At 36.5% G+C, this 15,692-nt stretch overlaps 1 protein-coding gene across 4 annotated transcripts in view; it reads left to right on the top strand.

The window, feature by feature from the left end:
* The window catches only part of Ca-beta (Calcium channel protein beta subunit), a 295,614-nt gene that overhangs the window by 164,257 nt on the left and 115,665 nt on the right, over positions 1-15,692 (top strand). For all 4 annotated transcript variants that reach the window (XM_089096699.1, XM_089096702.1, XM_089096700.1 and 1 more), the window contains one exon: positions 8,611-8,843. In XM_089096699.1, the coding sequence (XP_088952825.1) occupies positions 8,611-8,843 (233 nt within the window). The remainder of the gene's footprint in view (positions 1-8,610; positions 8,844-15,692) is intronic.

The following is a 15,692-nucleotide window of genomic DNA, read 5'->3' as shown; positions in this document are numbered from 1 at the left end:
CTAGCGAAATAAGATAAATTTTTTGCATTGTTTTTTCTAAAATTCTTGCCCTTTTAATTTTGTTTCCTTCGGGTGTACGGCTGCTGAAGTCGGTTTTTATTTCCCTATTTCTTTAACTACTATATGGTCTGATTCGCCGTCAGACTCTTCGGAACTGGTTTCCGATGTATTATAAGTTTTAGAAGTTGCACCTCGCATTTTTGAGGTATCACCTCCCCTTCCTTTGTAAATTTCTACTGCTTTGGAATTAAAAGGTTTATTCTCTAAGTCCTCGCTTTGAGTTTTCAACTCGGGAGATTTGAAAGACTCTTGAGAGTTTTGAGAGGAATTAAGAGTTTTTGAGGGGTTCCTCCACTGTTTAAATGCCATGTCTTCAGGGGGATGGGGCATTCTTTGCACTAGTGTTTCGCTCCATGAAGTCCACTTTTTAGGCTTGACCTTGGACACAGTTATATCATGATATTGTCCTTACCGGTCTTCCTTGGGTGTTTTATTCTTAGGCAATGTACTTTGACTCGTTTTTATTTGGTAATTTATTAAATCCATAGATTCTCGCAGATTTGTTTTATTTGAATCTTTGGGAGGAGTTTTCCTTACAGTAATACCCGGAGTTTCTACCGCTCCAACTCTTCCTGCAATGACAGGGGCCTCTCTATTGGTGTTGCAGGGGAAACCATATCGTCTGGAAATCTTTTGGGGGGACAAGGGGTCGAAATTCTATCAGGGAAAAATTGGGTTTTTGGAAATATCGTATAATCTAATTCTTCTGCACTCTCCGATGATGAACTTTTTAGGCCTTTTGGCGTTTTTATTCTTACTGGTATTAGGTCTTTTCTCTTGGGAATAACTAGATTTTTCATAGCCAAAAATTCTTCAAAGTTTTCCTCGTCACTCTCATACTCAAAATAGTCTTGCTTGAAATAAAGGGTTTTAGCTCTGCCAATCTTGATTTAGGGGGCTCATTTTCTGCATCTGATGAATTGGTGGAGGAGGGACGTGGTACCCATCTTTCTGGAAATTTTGCTCTTTTTATTCGGCTAACATTTGCTTTATAAGTTTTTCCACTATCGGGGTTCACCATTTTAAAAGTATAATCGTTATCGTACCTTTTGACTATTCTGTACGGTCCAGAATATTTGTTGGAAAGTTTTTTGCCTTCCGTCTTTGCCTCATTCTTTAGGTAGACGCAATCTCCTATTTCTAAATTTATGTTCCCCTTGACTTTGGGTTGGTTTATTAGTTCTTGGTTTATTTTACATTTTTCCAACTCTTGTCTAACTATCTTATAATTTTTCCTAATCCTATTTATGAATTCTTGCTTTTAATCCTCCGAGTTATTATAATATTGCCGGGATTCAATAATCTCATCATACGGGACTCTAAAATCACGACCAAAAAGTAAATAAAATGGATTGTCTTTAGTTGTTTCTGAATAAGCAGTATTGATCACGTTAGTTAAATAAGGTAAGAATTGATCCCAGTCGTTCCTGTTGTCTTTTGTATAAATGCTTAACACATTCGAAAATATTTTATGCCTATTTTCTATTTTACCATTAGCTTGTGGGTGATATGGGGATGTCACCATTTTTCTATGTTAAGAAAATTCATTAAGTCTTTTGTTACTTTTGAAACAAAATTGCTTCCGTTGTCACTTAAAACTTTATTTGGAATGCCAAATTTTAAAAATAATTTCGCTAACGCCTTACTTGTGGCGCAAGCGCTTTGATTTTTTAATGCGTTTGCAAAAGTAAATCCGGAAAAATGGTTTATAACTGAAATAATACAAGTGTGGCCTCTGTTGGAAACAGGGAAGCCTCCGCTGGTTCTATATAAGTCCAATGAGACTATATCGAAGGGGTACTTTACTACCGGGACCCTTCCCATTGGAGGATTAGGATAAGCTTGGGGTTTTTTTCTTCAGTTACACGCTTCGCAAGTACTTACAAATTCTTTAATGTTTTTACGGCACGTAAAAACATTGTTTTAATTTATGGAAAGTTTTCACTACTCCTAAGTGTCCACCTGTATCCGAATGAAAATATTCGAAGAAAGTTATTATTAATTTTTGTAGTAACACAGGTATTATTGATGTTTGGTGTCTATTTGCCTCAGCAGTTACAATTCGGTGCAGTATTTCTTCATCAGGAGTATAGTAAAAATTGTCTCTCTATTTTCTAAGAGTTTAAAATTAGTTCGGTAACTCATCGTTGTTCACAAAATAAGTAATAAGTGCTAAACACATCTTGTACTTTTTTTGCTTTCTTTTTATATTTTCTAAAGACAGGGGACAATAATTACCCTTATTTTCCTTTACTGTGTCTTTATCTTTGTTTTTCTTACATTTATGTTTGCTTTTAGCATTGATAGCGTTAACTTCATTTTCCTCAGCATCCGACGGAATATTTTCAGGGTATCTACTCAAAAAGTCACAAGCTGCATTTTGTTTACCTTTTAAATATTCAAATTCGTAATCTAGGTCTTGGATTTTTATAATCCATCTAGCTAGAATTCCCGTGGGGTTTTTAAATGTACGCAGGTGTCTAAATTTGTCCAAGTGGTGGATTATAGATAATAATTCTAAGTTTGTGGCGGAATAACTGCTTTCGCCTTTTGTTAAGGTTCTACTCGAATAGTATATAACTTTTTCTGTTTTCTTTTGTTTAGGCGTTTCCTCTAGAGGATTAGGGTTTTCTACCGGGATTATTTGCGAAAGAATAGCGCCAATGCCCTTTGAACTAGCATCGGTTGTGACCACAAATTGTCCGTTTTCAAAATCAGGAAGTGATAGTATTGGTTCAGAAGTGAGTGCCTTTTTGAGACAGTCTAGGGAAGTTTGAGCTTCCTGGGATCAGGTAACATTTTGGGAGTTCCCTTTAGTTAACTCTGTGAGGGGTTTCGCAATTTGGGCGTAATTGTGCACAAATGTTCTAAAGTAAAAAGTAAGACCTAAAATTCCTTTTAATTTTTTCATAGTTCTAGGGGGTTTGAGGTTTTCAACACATTTTACTTTATCAGGGTCTGGAGACATTTCTCGTTGAGTCAAGCTTACTCTAAAAAATTTGATTTTTGATTGAAATAAATTTACTTTTTCAGGCTGGCATTTTAAGTTGCCCTCTCTGAATTTCTCGAACACCTTAGCTAATGTTTTTAAGTGTTGTTCAGCGTTTTCTCCCACGCATATGACATCATCAACAAAATGAATGATATTCTTTAATCCTCTTAATAGATGTAATAAGGGTCTACATAGCGCGCTTGAACTTGTTTTAAGTCCAAAAGGTACTCTTAAGTATTCATAAAAACCAAATTCAGCCGTAGAAAACGCAGTTTTATAGACATCTTTTTCGGCTATTTTCACTTGTTGGTAGCCTTGGGTAAGGTCCAAAAAAGTAAAGATTTTGTTTTTGCTTGAAATAGAGTCAAGAAGCTTAACTAATCTTGCTAAGGAAAATTTATCGTTAACTACTTGCTTATTGAGGGCTTTATAATCTAAAAAAATTCTCAAGTCACCATTATTCTTTGGTACCAAGGTCACTGGTGCGTCATACAGACTTAAAAGTGGGCGTATAATTTCATTTTTTTCTAATTCATGGATTTTATTTTTAAACCATTCTTTGTGTTTGTACGGCACACGATATGGTTGTTTCGCTAAAGGATTCCCAGTCGTTAAAATTGAATGTTCATGAAATGGTATTAGTCCGATGTCATCTTCAGATGCGGAAAATACATCTTTAAAATTACATAATAATTCGCATAATTTTATCTTAAGATCTAAGTCCATAATATGATCAATATTAAATTTGTTTAAGAATTGTGATTTAAATAAAGGATACTTTTTATTGGAGGTTTTGATGTCATTTACAAGGTTTCCCTTGAAATTCTACCATCTATTTAGATCTTCTTTCGAGATAAGTTGAATGTGAACTTACCACACCCCATTGGTTAGTGTAATGGTATAATTTTTAAAATTATTAGTTACCACAATTAAACCTTCTCTTTTTTCTTAAGATATAATCTGTTCCTCGCATAACAGATTTTCGGGAATTTCATTTGATGGGGATGCAAACCATATTTCAGATTTGCTATCCACTGGTTCCATCATCTGTGATATTTAAATCCTTTGCATCGTTTTGGGAGGGAATTTTGTTTTCCTTATCGCGAATCCGTAATATTTCTCTTTATTTTCATTGTCTATTAGGTTCATACTGGCGCTATGTTGCATCATTGCGGAACCTCGCTGCGTCACGTTTGGTTTTACTATGATTTTCCATAATTCTGCTATTTTCTTAATTTCGCTTTATCTATACTGTCGTATGTCTCCTATTTTTATTTTCGCAGATTCAATCCACTTATTATTTAATTTTACTTCATCTCTGCAATGTCTCTCAGAATAATTGAATAAATTTCTGATGATGCTATGTCCTCCTTGCGAGACATGAGGTTCAATAGATTGTGACATTATACCGCTAGAAATTTTATTTACTGTTACGTTGTCTTCGTAACCTCTGTTACGATTTCTTAAGGTAGAAATTCCTTCCCCTACCTTAGCCGGGTAGACAAGCCTTTCGTTCGTTACGTCTAATAGTACTCTATTAGACCTTAAAAAATTTGAGCCGATAATGGCTTCATACGGAAAGTTATCGCATATTATAAAATTCGTCGAAAAAGTTCTATTATCCCTTTTTAGGTCCAGGCGTATTTAACCTCTTGCATCCAATTTCTGCCCTGTCACGCTTGTTAATTTGGGATTATTAAAATTTCTTTGTTGCCTAATATGTGGAGGCGACATATTAAATACGCATGAGCTTATGATATTAGCCGTGGCACATCTGTCAATTAAAGCCTTAAAGTAAACGTTTGCTACACAAAAATCATTAAATATAGGTAACTTGTTATTACTATCACTACAAGACGGTACTAATATCAGTTTGGACCTATTAAATATTCTGGGCACCCTCTGGGTCCAGTTTATATTGCTGAGGGGCCTGAACTGTTTCCCTGCGGATTTATTTCATGCGTCGGTACCTGCAACGGATATTAAGACATATGTGATTCTGTAGGCAAATCTAATTGATTTAAATCTGTCTGCCTTCGCCATGTATTATCACGGTAACTTGGATGTCTTGCGTCAGCGCCGCTTGCTGGCGCTGACTGCAAATGCCGTTGGCTTGCAAAATTTTCATTTTCCGTCGGCAAATTTTCGTGATTTCTATATACCATTCTCGAATTATATTGGCTTTGGCGATTATTTGGGTTTTCAAATCGGTAATTAATTTGTCTATTGGGGGAAGGATTGTACAAATTTGGTTGGTACGCGTTGTAAGGTACTGATTGCTGCAATCTTCCCTGGCTATAGCCTAGTGCACCACTGGCGCTAAAATTTGTTCTTCCGAACAAATGGTTGCCATAATTTTGCATACTGCCGACAGCAATTCTTGGTGTGCTATTGGGGACATAACGGCACTCCCTTGCGATGTGCCCAGGTCGATTACAAATATAGCATCTTATTATTGTAGGGTTATTTTCATAACTAAATTGTTTGACGGACTGAAAACATTCTGTTTTCTTCCTAGCCAGTTTTAGCATTGTATTACAGTGTGTTACATGGAAGCTTTCCCTCGAGCAGAAATTGGTAGATGCCGGAACGACGTTTAAGGTCTGGCTTATGCTTGATTTATATTGACTAGATATTTTCCCTGTATCGTGATTAGCCACAATCGTATCAACTTCGATCAATCGATCCACCTCCTGAACTGCAAGATCCAACGTCTGAATATACTTTTTGGATATTACCATTCTATATAGTTTTGGGGGTAGCCCTAGCAAAAAGGTTAGTATGACTTTTTCATACAGTTCTCCTGAACCTTTTCCGTATTTTGCTTCTACTGAAATCCGTATATTATCAAGATGTTCTCTCATATTTTCTAAATGGTCAAAGCACACCAGTCCGTGTTTTAATTTATTTTCAGAATTGGTTACAATAAATCTATTTTTAAATGCCGTTAACAATTTGTCCACCGTATTTACTTGCAAGTTGGCGTTATCACCTATAGTACGTTCAATCTGCTTTAGAAAGATTCAGGCCTGGTCTTTTAATCTTAATAGAAGCATGCCAACTAACGTTTTTAGCTCTTTTTTTTGTTAATTCTACAAACTGGGCCAATTGGATATTAAATTCGTCGATATCTGATTGTCCATTGTACTGTGGAATAGACTTTGCTATTTCTACATTTTTCGCGACCAACTTTTGCGCCTTTAATTGTTCGTCTAATTCTTCTGACATTTTTTTTTGCGTTTGAATAACTCAAAATACATTTATTTTTTCACTTAACCTATTTTGGGGGAGGCTATTATCTCCTATGAGATATTTTTAAGGGTTTTCCTGTAATAGCTTATCGGTTATAGGCCTAATCACTTTTCTTAAATATCTGTATCTCTCCAATAATTCAATTTAAATTACAAGATTTTTAGCCTAACTAGTTCTCATGTTTTCCTCCAATTTCTGACCGTGCCATTTGTAACGATAAAAAAAAAATTGGATTGGCCTTAATTATGGTCATAAGGATTGACCACGTCAAATGTAATCCTATGCTTCAAAGCCATGAACTTGCACCTTATAATTTCTTCAATAGCGCCACTCATAGCGCTAAAGACTACACCATATGTAATATCATGATTTTAGGTGGTGTATCGATCGTACCCCTCGCAGAAAGCGAGAAAATTATATATGTAATTATATAAACGTAACCCCATTTCCATGAGTTATCTCAAAATCAATTACCTGATATAGTATGTAGAAATCAGATCCCTGGGTGCGCTACCTTGAAGACATACAAACTGATTACCTGTCGTGTGACTAGATAAAGACATATAAAATAAAATAACACAAATAGAAAAGCAACAGATTTATTGTAACTTACATTTTAGGTGTACAGCAATGCTCACTTCAATTGACGACAAATAGGAGCAGAGATAATAATAATGACTGAATTGCAATGCCTGGGTGCCGAAATAATTCTGGTCATAATAATCCTGAATCTGATTTACGAATCATCCAAAAAAGCATTTTTACCACACTATAAAATATAGTTTTTTGTCCTGCACTCTAAGAGCTGACTCACAATTGGCCCAAGTCCTGAGGCGGGCAAAACTCCTCGTCCAATAATTTGTTTTAAATATTTCTGATGATTCAAACGTTCACACCGCTCTTATAATTTAAATTTCCTGAGAAACGTTGTATCTATCATTTTTCTTATTAGCAAAGATCTTAGCGAAATTCAAAACCGTCTAGCGTCATTGTTTGACTGAAGCTAAAATGCAATTTCTCTTTTTGCTGATTAAGAATTTAGACTCTTGGGAACGGTATTTGAACTCAATTAGGGGACGTTTAATTTATGTCGGAATTATATTTAGAAAAAGGAATTTTATTTTTTGTATTTTAAAGATATCACATTTTACTCACGGTACACTGCCAAGCTTAAAGTCATTTCGAAAATGCTCCAATTTGCTTTACAAACTTCCATTCCAAAGTATTTTTTTCTATTTCACAAACTGTTTTCCGAAAATCATTTCCTTCCGTCTTCTTTATTGCTAAATTCTGAGCTCTCAAGTTTTATATCTAACTGTTCATTGAGTGTTCCCTCAAAACTTAATAACTGCCTGGAAAGTAGTTAAACTACCTACAATTCAGCTTTGATCTAACTCTGAATGCTATTAGATGTTATTTTATACTCTTAGCATTAATAATGACACTCATATATGGCCTATTATCTGTTATCGGTCCTGCCAGTCTTTGATTTACAATAATGTAATCATAAGTTTAGTAGTCTTACTATCATGCGAGTACCATGTTATTTTACGATGTAAGGGACTACTATTCCTGCTTGAATAATACGCTCTGTACCACTTTATATTATGTTTCCTAACTCTAAAATATGAGGTTCCAAAACTCCTAACAAGTTGAGTTCAAAACACATGAATTTGTCAGTCAGAATATCAATGCATGATTTGTCTTTCAACGTCGTAACGACTACGATTAATATCTAAAAGGGTTAAAACTATTGAAAAAGTGTGGTTATTAAGACAAAAATGGTTAAATAAAAACCTTTTCAAGCATTAAGAAAAGGAGAATGTTCCACCAGCTATAGCCTACCCCTTCCCTTCTAAAAGAATAATAAAAAAAACACAAAAAGATAGATGGAATCCTAAAAATTTATTTGGGACTGAGTGTCTGAAAGTAGTACCTAGTCACCAAGGTTGGCCATGGACAGCCCCACAATTTCATCCGACAGCTCCCCTTGGACTCAATAAGCAAGAGAAGCCAGAGTTCTTGTCCTCAAGCATAGAGAATGTAAGATAAGATAAAAAAGAAAATCAAAGAGATGGAATAAGTCTGAAAAAAAATCGATCTAGTATTGGCAGCAACATCTAATTGCCGAGACTGGAGGTTAAGCCATCTTTTTAATGCAAACATCTTCTACACCATTGGGCAGATTAACTGAGGGATGCGAAATGCCTTGCTTATTTTGGTAAGATCAAAGACCTAGTTTAGAAAAATATATCATAGATCTGTAAAATATATATTTCTTAGCCTTAATGCTGGTTTAATTTCAGGTATGATAACAATTGGTGGATTGGTCGCATAATACGCGAGGGTTCTGAGGTTGGATTTATACCTTCCCCAGTAAAATTAGAGCAGCTTCGATTGCAACAAAGTGCCTCCGGTAAAAGTACGTCAAGGTTGTATGGTGGAAAGGCATCATCTAGTTCAAATCTAGGACCCCTTAGTGAAGCAGTTACTAATAGTAAAGGCTCCAATTCCAGAGGTTCAACTCCTCCCACACCGGGTAAATAATTGATTTTTTTTTTTTATGTAAACATAAATCTTGTACTAGACTTGTTGCCAGCCCTAGTGATTTATCACTATTTCTAGTGATTTCTTATGTTGTCTAGTGGTTTTCTTCTAGCTAGTGATTTTTGTTCTAAAACTAGTGATCTTTACCTAAATATAATGATTTTTTCAAAATATAGCGCGTAGATTCATGATTCAGTCGAATAAATCATACAAGAAGCTATTTAAAAAAAAAACGCAAAATAGCGATTCACTACAGTTCATACTGTATTCCAGATTAGGCTTTATGCAAATATACCGCCTTTGAAACTAACGATTTCCCATCATGTGTCCACATCAGATATAGACCTCAGAGCGTTATCATCACGATAATAGATGAATCGCGTTAATCGCGAAATTGCAAAAATGCTCTATGCTTTCTATTTCACCACATTTGCTCAGGTCGAATTTTTGTCTTCATATTTATGTTTTTGTTTTTCTATAATCTATCAGTTCTAAATCAGATTTTCTTCTGTTATAATATTTGAAAGTGGAGTGAATGGTGGATGCGAATACACCCTGTACATCTGCAAATAGAAAAGAAATGGATTTACGGGCAACCATAAGGGGAGGGGAGGGTTTCCAGCCCCCAGGCTGAATGACACTACCTTATATTTTTATATTTTTGTTTTGATTAATTAAAAAAACTTTCCGAAAAATAAGTTTTTCAAAAAATAGTAAAGGCCATTTTAAACTTAAGTTCAGCAGATACAAATACCTGTTAAAATTCAAAGTCAAAACGACCAGCATTTACTATTAAAGAATAAATGAAACCCAAAACGAACAGAAATTAAATAAACAAAAATAGGAAAAAGCTTACAACAAGTAATAATATACATGAATAAATAGATATTAAAGCGAGTAATGCTTAGATTGAATATGAAAATCAAGTTTAAAACGAAACAAAATGTTTTTATCTATTAAAGTATAAATGAAACTTAAAACGAACAGAAATGAAAAAAAACAATCAATGCAAACAAACACACAATAGATATTAATGTAAATACACAAATAAATCTTAAAACGAGTGAAACCTCAATTGAATATGCAAATCAAGCTTTTTATTTAAAATTTTACTATAACTTTAATGTTTTTTTTCCAATATTAAGTACAAAAGAAAATATTTTTAATAAAATTGGTTTTCAATAAAGCGCTAATGACGCAGTAAATTTTAGAATTTTACAGTGAGAGAAAGAGGCAATACCCAAACTCTTGTTTGTAGTGATTTTTGTTCGTTTCAAGCTTGATTTGCATATTCAATTTAAGTTTCACTTGTTTCAAGATTTATTTATTCATTTCAATACATACAATACATCTATTGTATGTTTGTTTGCATTGAATGTTTATTTAAATTGTGTTCGTTTGAAGTTTCATTTATACTTCAATAGCAAAATATTATTTTCATTTTAAGCTTGATTTTCATATTCAATCCAAGCATTACTCGCTTTGAGATCTATTTATTCATTTATATCATTGCTTGTTGTATGTTTCTTGCTATGATTGTTTATTTAATTTCTGTTTGTTTTGGGTTTCATTTATTCTTTAGTAGTAATATCTGGTCGTTTTGAGCTTGAATTTAACTTGTATCTGCTGAGCTTAAGTTTAAAATGGCCTTTAAATTTTTTTTTAAAAACTAATTATTTTTTGGAATTTTTTTTTTAATAATTTTTGTTCGTTTTTGATTGCAAAAAGTTTTAAGTTTTTAAAAATTCCTTATTTCAAAATCAAAATTAAAAAAAAATCTAACTTCATCAGAGTATCAAAACTCGTATCTAAGTAGCAATATCAAAGTTAAAAAAGTTTGCCCCCTTTGAAATGAGCCCCCTTTGAATTTTATCCGACAACCCTTTCTATATGAAGTGCGTCTGAGAAAAAAAAAATCGAATGTGGGAGGAGGCTAGCTGCCCTCCGATCACTTTTTACTCTTAAAAAATGAATTAAAACTTTCAATTTCCAATCAAACGAGCCCTCTATGCAGTTTATACGAGTATCCCTTCCATAACAACCATATATGCCCCCAGGGCATAACTTATAACGCCTATTTTTGGGTCCTGGGGGCTTTGTCGACACCGGAGTTTTTGTTATCTGAACTTTGAATCGTTTTTAACAACATGTCTATCTCAAAATTTTTATCTGATAGATTTAGGGCGTGTAGGGGGGGGGGGGCTAGTTGCCCTACAATCTCTTTTGACTCTTAAAAAGTGAACGAGAACTTTCAATTTCCAATCAAATGAACCCTCTCCGAAGTTTTACAAGCATTCCTTCCATAAAAACGATACATGCCCCCAGAGCATTACTTACAACGCCTGCCTTCGGGCCATGGGTGGTTGCGTCGACACAGGAGTTTTTCTTATCTGATCTTAGAATTGTTTTTAATGAAATGGCTATTTTAAAAATTTTATTGGATAGGCTTGGGAAAAAAGGGTGGGGGGGGGGCTAGTTGCCCTTGGATATCTTTTGACTTTTAAAAAGTGAATTGGAACTTTAAATTTCAAATCAAGTGAGCCGTCTCTGAAGTTTATACGAGCATCCCTTTCATAAGAACCCTACACGCCCCCAGGACAAAAATTACAACGCCTACCCCCGGGGCCCTGGGGGGGGGTTGTGTTGACACCGGAGTTTTTTTTATCTAATTTTGTTATCAATTAAAAAAAACTGGTTATCTAAAAATTTCTAGCCGATGAGTTTGGGGAAAAAGGGCATGAGGGGGGGGGGGCTAGTTGCCCTTAATTCTCTTGACGCTTAAAAAATGAGCTAGAACTTTCAATTTCCAATCAAATGAGCCCTCTATGAAGTTTATACGAGCATCCCTTTCATAAAAACCATACATGCCCTTAGGACATAAATTAGAACGCCTTCTCTCGGGCCCTAGGGGGTTGTATTGACTCTGGAGTTTTTCTTATCTGACCTTTGAACTATTTGTTTTCACAAAATGTTTATCTCAAAATTTTCATAAGATGGGCTTGGAAAAAGAAGGCATGGAGGGGGGGGGGCTAGTTGCCCCCAGGTCTCTTTTGACTATTAAAAAGTGAACTCGAACATTCAATTTCCAATCAATTGAGCCTGCTCAGAAGTGTATACGAGTATCCCTTTCAAAGTATGCCCCAGGGTATAACTTACAACACCTGCCCCCGGGCCCTGGGGGGTTGTGTCGACATCTGAGTTTTTGTTATCTGACTTTTGAACAATTTTTAACTTAATGGCTATCTCAAAATTTTTATCGGATGTGTTCGGGAAAAAACGGACGTGGGGGTGCTAGTTGCACTCCAATCTCTTTTGACTCTCAAAAACTGAACTAGAACTTTCAATTTCCAATCAAATGAGCACTCTTTGAAGTTTTTACGAGCATCCCTTCGATAAGCATCCCTTCCTTCCCTATATTCCCCCAGGGCATAACTTGCAACACCTGCCTTCGGGCCCTCGGGGGCTGTGTCGACCCCGGAGTTTTCTATGGTCTTTGAACCATTTTTTTTAATGGCTATCTCAAAGTTCTTATCAAATGGGTCTGAGAAAAAAAGGCCGTGAGGGGGGGGGGCTAGATGCCCTCCAATCTCTTTTGACTCTTAAAAAGTGAACTAGAACTTTCAATTTCCAATGAAATGAGCCCTCTTTGTAGTATATACGAGAATCCCTTCCATAAGAACCATATATGCCCCCAGGGCATAACTTACAACGCCTGCCCCCGGGGCCTGGGGAGTTGTGTCGACACCGGAGTTTTTGTTATATGACCTTTGAACTATTTTTTATCTCAAAATTTTTATCGGATGCATTTGGGAAAAAAGGGTGTGGGCGGGGGGTTATTTACCCTCCAATATATTTTGGCGCTTAAAAAGTGAGTTAGAACTTTCAATTTCCAATGAAATGAGCCCTCTGTGAAGTTTATACGAGCATTCCTTCCATAAGAACCATATATGCCCCCAGGACATAACTTATAACCCTTGCACTGAAAAGCTTGGGGGGGGGGGGCTTGTCAACCTCAAAGATAAAATTTCCAGAACATTAAACTACGTTTAACAAAATGGCTATCTCAAAATTTTGATTGGATGTGTTTGGGGAAATGGTGGGCGTGGAAGGGGTGTTAGTTGCCTTCCAATCACTTTCGACTATTAAAAAGGGCACTAGCCATATAAATTTCCAATCGAACGAGCCCTTATTAAAGTTTCTACGACAACGCTTTCTATAAAAACCTTATATGCCCCCAGGGCATAACTTACAACCCTTGCCTTGAGGGCTGTAAGGTGGTTGTTATCCTCAAAGACCTAGTTTCCAGATTTTTCAACCACGTTGAACAAAATGGCTATCGCAAAATTTTGATTGGATTTGTTTGGGGAATAGGTGGGCGGGAGAGGGGGGTTAGTTGCCCTCCAATCACTTTCGCCTATTAAAAAGGGCACTAGCTTTTTGAATTTTCAATCGAATGTGCCCTTTTTGAAGTTTCTACGACAAAGCTTTCTATAGAAAGCTTGTATGCCCCAAGGGCATAACTTACAACCGTATATGCCCCGAGAGCAATACTTACAACGACTGCCCTGGCCCTGGGGGGACTGTGTCGAGACAGGAGTTTTTCTTATCTAACCTTTGAACTATTTTAACGAAATGACCATACGTAAAGCAGTATTGTTATATGATCTTTGAACTATTTTTAATAAAATGGCTACCTCAAATTTTTTATCAGCTGTATTTGGGGGGAAAAGGGAGTGGCAGGGGCCAGTTATCCTCTGATCACTTTTGACTCTTAAAAAGGGCTGGATTTCAATATCCAATCAAATGAGACCTCTCTGAAGTTTATACGAGCATCCCTTTCATACGAACAATGAATGCCCCAGGGCATAAATTACAACGCCTGCCCCCGGGCCCAGGGGGGTTGTGACGAAACCTGAATTCTTGTTATCTGACTTTTGCGAAATTTTTAACTTAATGCTTATCTCAAAATTTTTATTTGATGCATTTAGGGAAAAGGGACGTGGGGGGCTAGTTGCCCTCCAATATATTTTGACTCGAAAAAACTTAACTAGAACTTTCAATTTCCATCCAAATTAGCCATCTCTGAATTTTTTACGAGCATCCCTTCAATAAAAACCATATATTCCCCAAGGGTACAACTTACAACACCTGCCCTCGGGCCCTGGGGGGCTGTGTTGACCCCTGAGAGTTCGTTATATGGTCTTTGAACTATTTACTAAAAGCTATTTCAAAGTTGTTATCGGACAGGTTTGAGGAAAAAAGGGCGTGGAGGGGGGGGGCTAGGTGCCCTCCAATCTCTTTTGACTTTTCAAAGTGAACTGGAACTTTCAATTTCCAATCAAATGATACCTCTTGGAAGTTAATACGAGCATCCCTTCCATAAGACCCATATATACCCCCAGGGCATAACTTAGAACGCCTGCCCCCGGGCCCTGGTGCGTTGTGTCAGCACCAGAATTTTTTTTATTTAATCTTTGAACTATTTATAACAAAATATATATATTAAAATTTTCAATGGACACAATTGGGAAAATAGGGTTTAGGGGGGGGGGGGACGCTGTTACCCTCCAAAATCTTTTGACGCTTAAAAAGTGAACTAGAACTTTCAATTTCCAATCAAATGAGCCCTCTCTGAGGTTTATACGACAATGTTGTCTATACAAAACCTTATATGACCCCAGGGCATAACTTACAACACTTGCCCTGAGGGCTGTGGGGGAGTTGTGATCCTCAAATGCCTAATTTCCAGAACTTAAAACTACGTTTAATAAAAAAGCTGTCTCAAAATTTTGATTGGATGTGTTTGGGGAAAAGGTGGGCGTGAGAGAGGGGTTAGTTGCCCCAAAAAAGGCCGTGGAGGGGGGGGGGCTAGGGGCCCTCCAATATCTTTTGACTCTTAAAAAGCGACCTAGAACTTTAAATGTCCAATCAAATGAGCCCTCTTTGTAGTTTATACGAGCATCCCTTCCATAAGAACCATATATGGCCCCAGGGCATTACTTGCAACGCCTCCCCCCGGGGCCTGGAGAGTTATGTCGACACCGGAGTTTTTGTTATATGACCTTTGAACTATTTTTTATCTCAAAATCTTTATCGGATGCATTTGGGAAAAAAGGGTGTGGGCGGGGGGTTATTTACCCTCCAATATATTTTGACGCTTAAAAAGTGAGTTAGAACTTCCAATTTCCAATCAAATGAGCCCTCTCTGAAGTTTATACGAGCATTCCTTCCATAGAACCATATATGCCCCCAGGACATGACTTATAACCCTTACACTGAAAACCTTGGGGGGGGGGGGCTTGTCATGCTCAAAGATATAATTTCCAGAACCTTGAATTGCGCTGAACAAAATGGCTATCTCATAATTATGATTGGATTTGTATGGCGAAAAATTGGGCGTGGAAGAGGTGTTAGTTGCCTTCCAATCACTTTCGACTATCAAAAATGTCACTAGCCATATAAATTTCCAATTGAGCGAGCCCTTTTTGAAGTTTCTACGACAACGCTTTCTATAAAAACCTTACATGCCCCCAGGGCATAACTTACAACCCTTGTCTTGAGGGCTGTGGGGCGGGGGTTGTCATCCTCAAAGACCTAATTTCCAGAATTTTCAACCAAGTTGAAAAAAATGGCTATCGCAAAATGTTGATTGGATTTTTTAGGGGAAATGGTGGGTGTGAGAGGGGCGTTAGTTGCCCTCCAATCACTTTCGCCTATTAAAAAGGACACTAGGCATTTTAATTACCAATCGAATGACCCCTTTTTGAAGTTTCTACGACAAAGCTTTCTATAAAAAGCTTGTATGCCCCAAGGGCATAACTTACAACCCTTTGAATTTCCA

This window comes from Artemia sp. Qi Xiang Cuo, chromosome 11 (genome assembly GCF_049724085.1).
Source record: "Artemia sp. Qi Xiang Cuo chromosome 11, ASM4972408v1, whole genome shotgun sequence".
Classification (NCBI taxonomy): Eukaryota; Metazoa; Arthropoda; class Branchiopoda; order Anostraca; family Artemiidae; genus Artemia; species Artemia sp. Qi Xiang Cuo.
The sequence above is the reverse complement of the archived record's forward strand: the minus strand, read 5'-3'. Positions and strand labels throughout refer to the sequence as shown.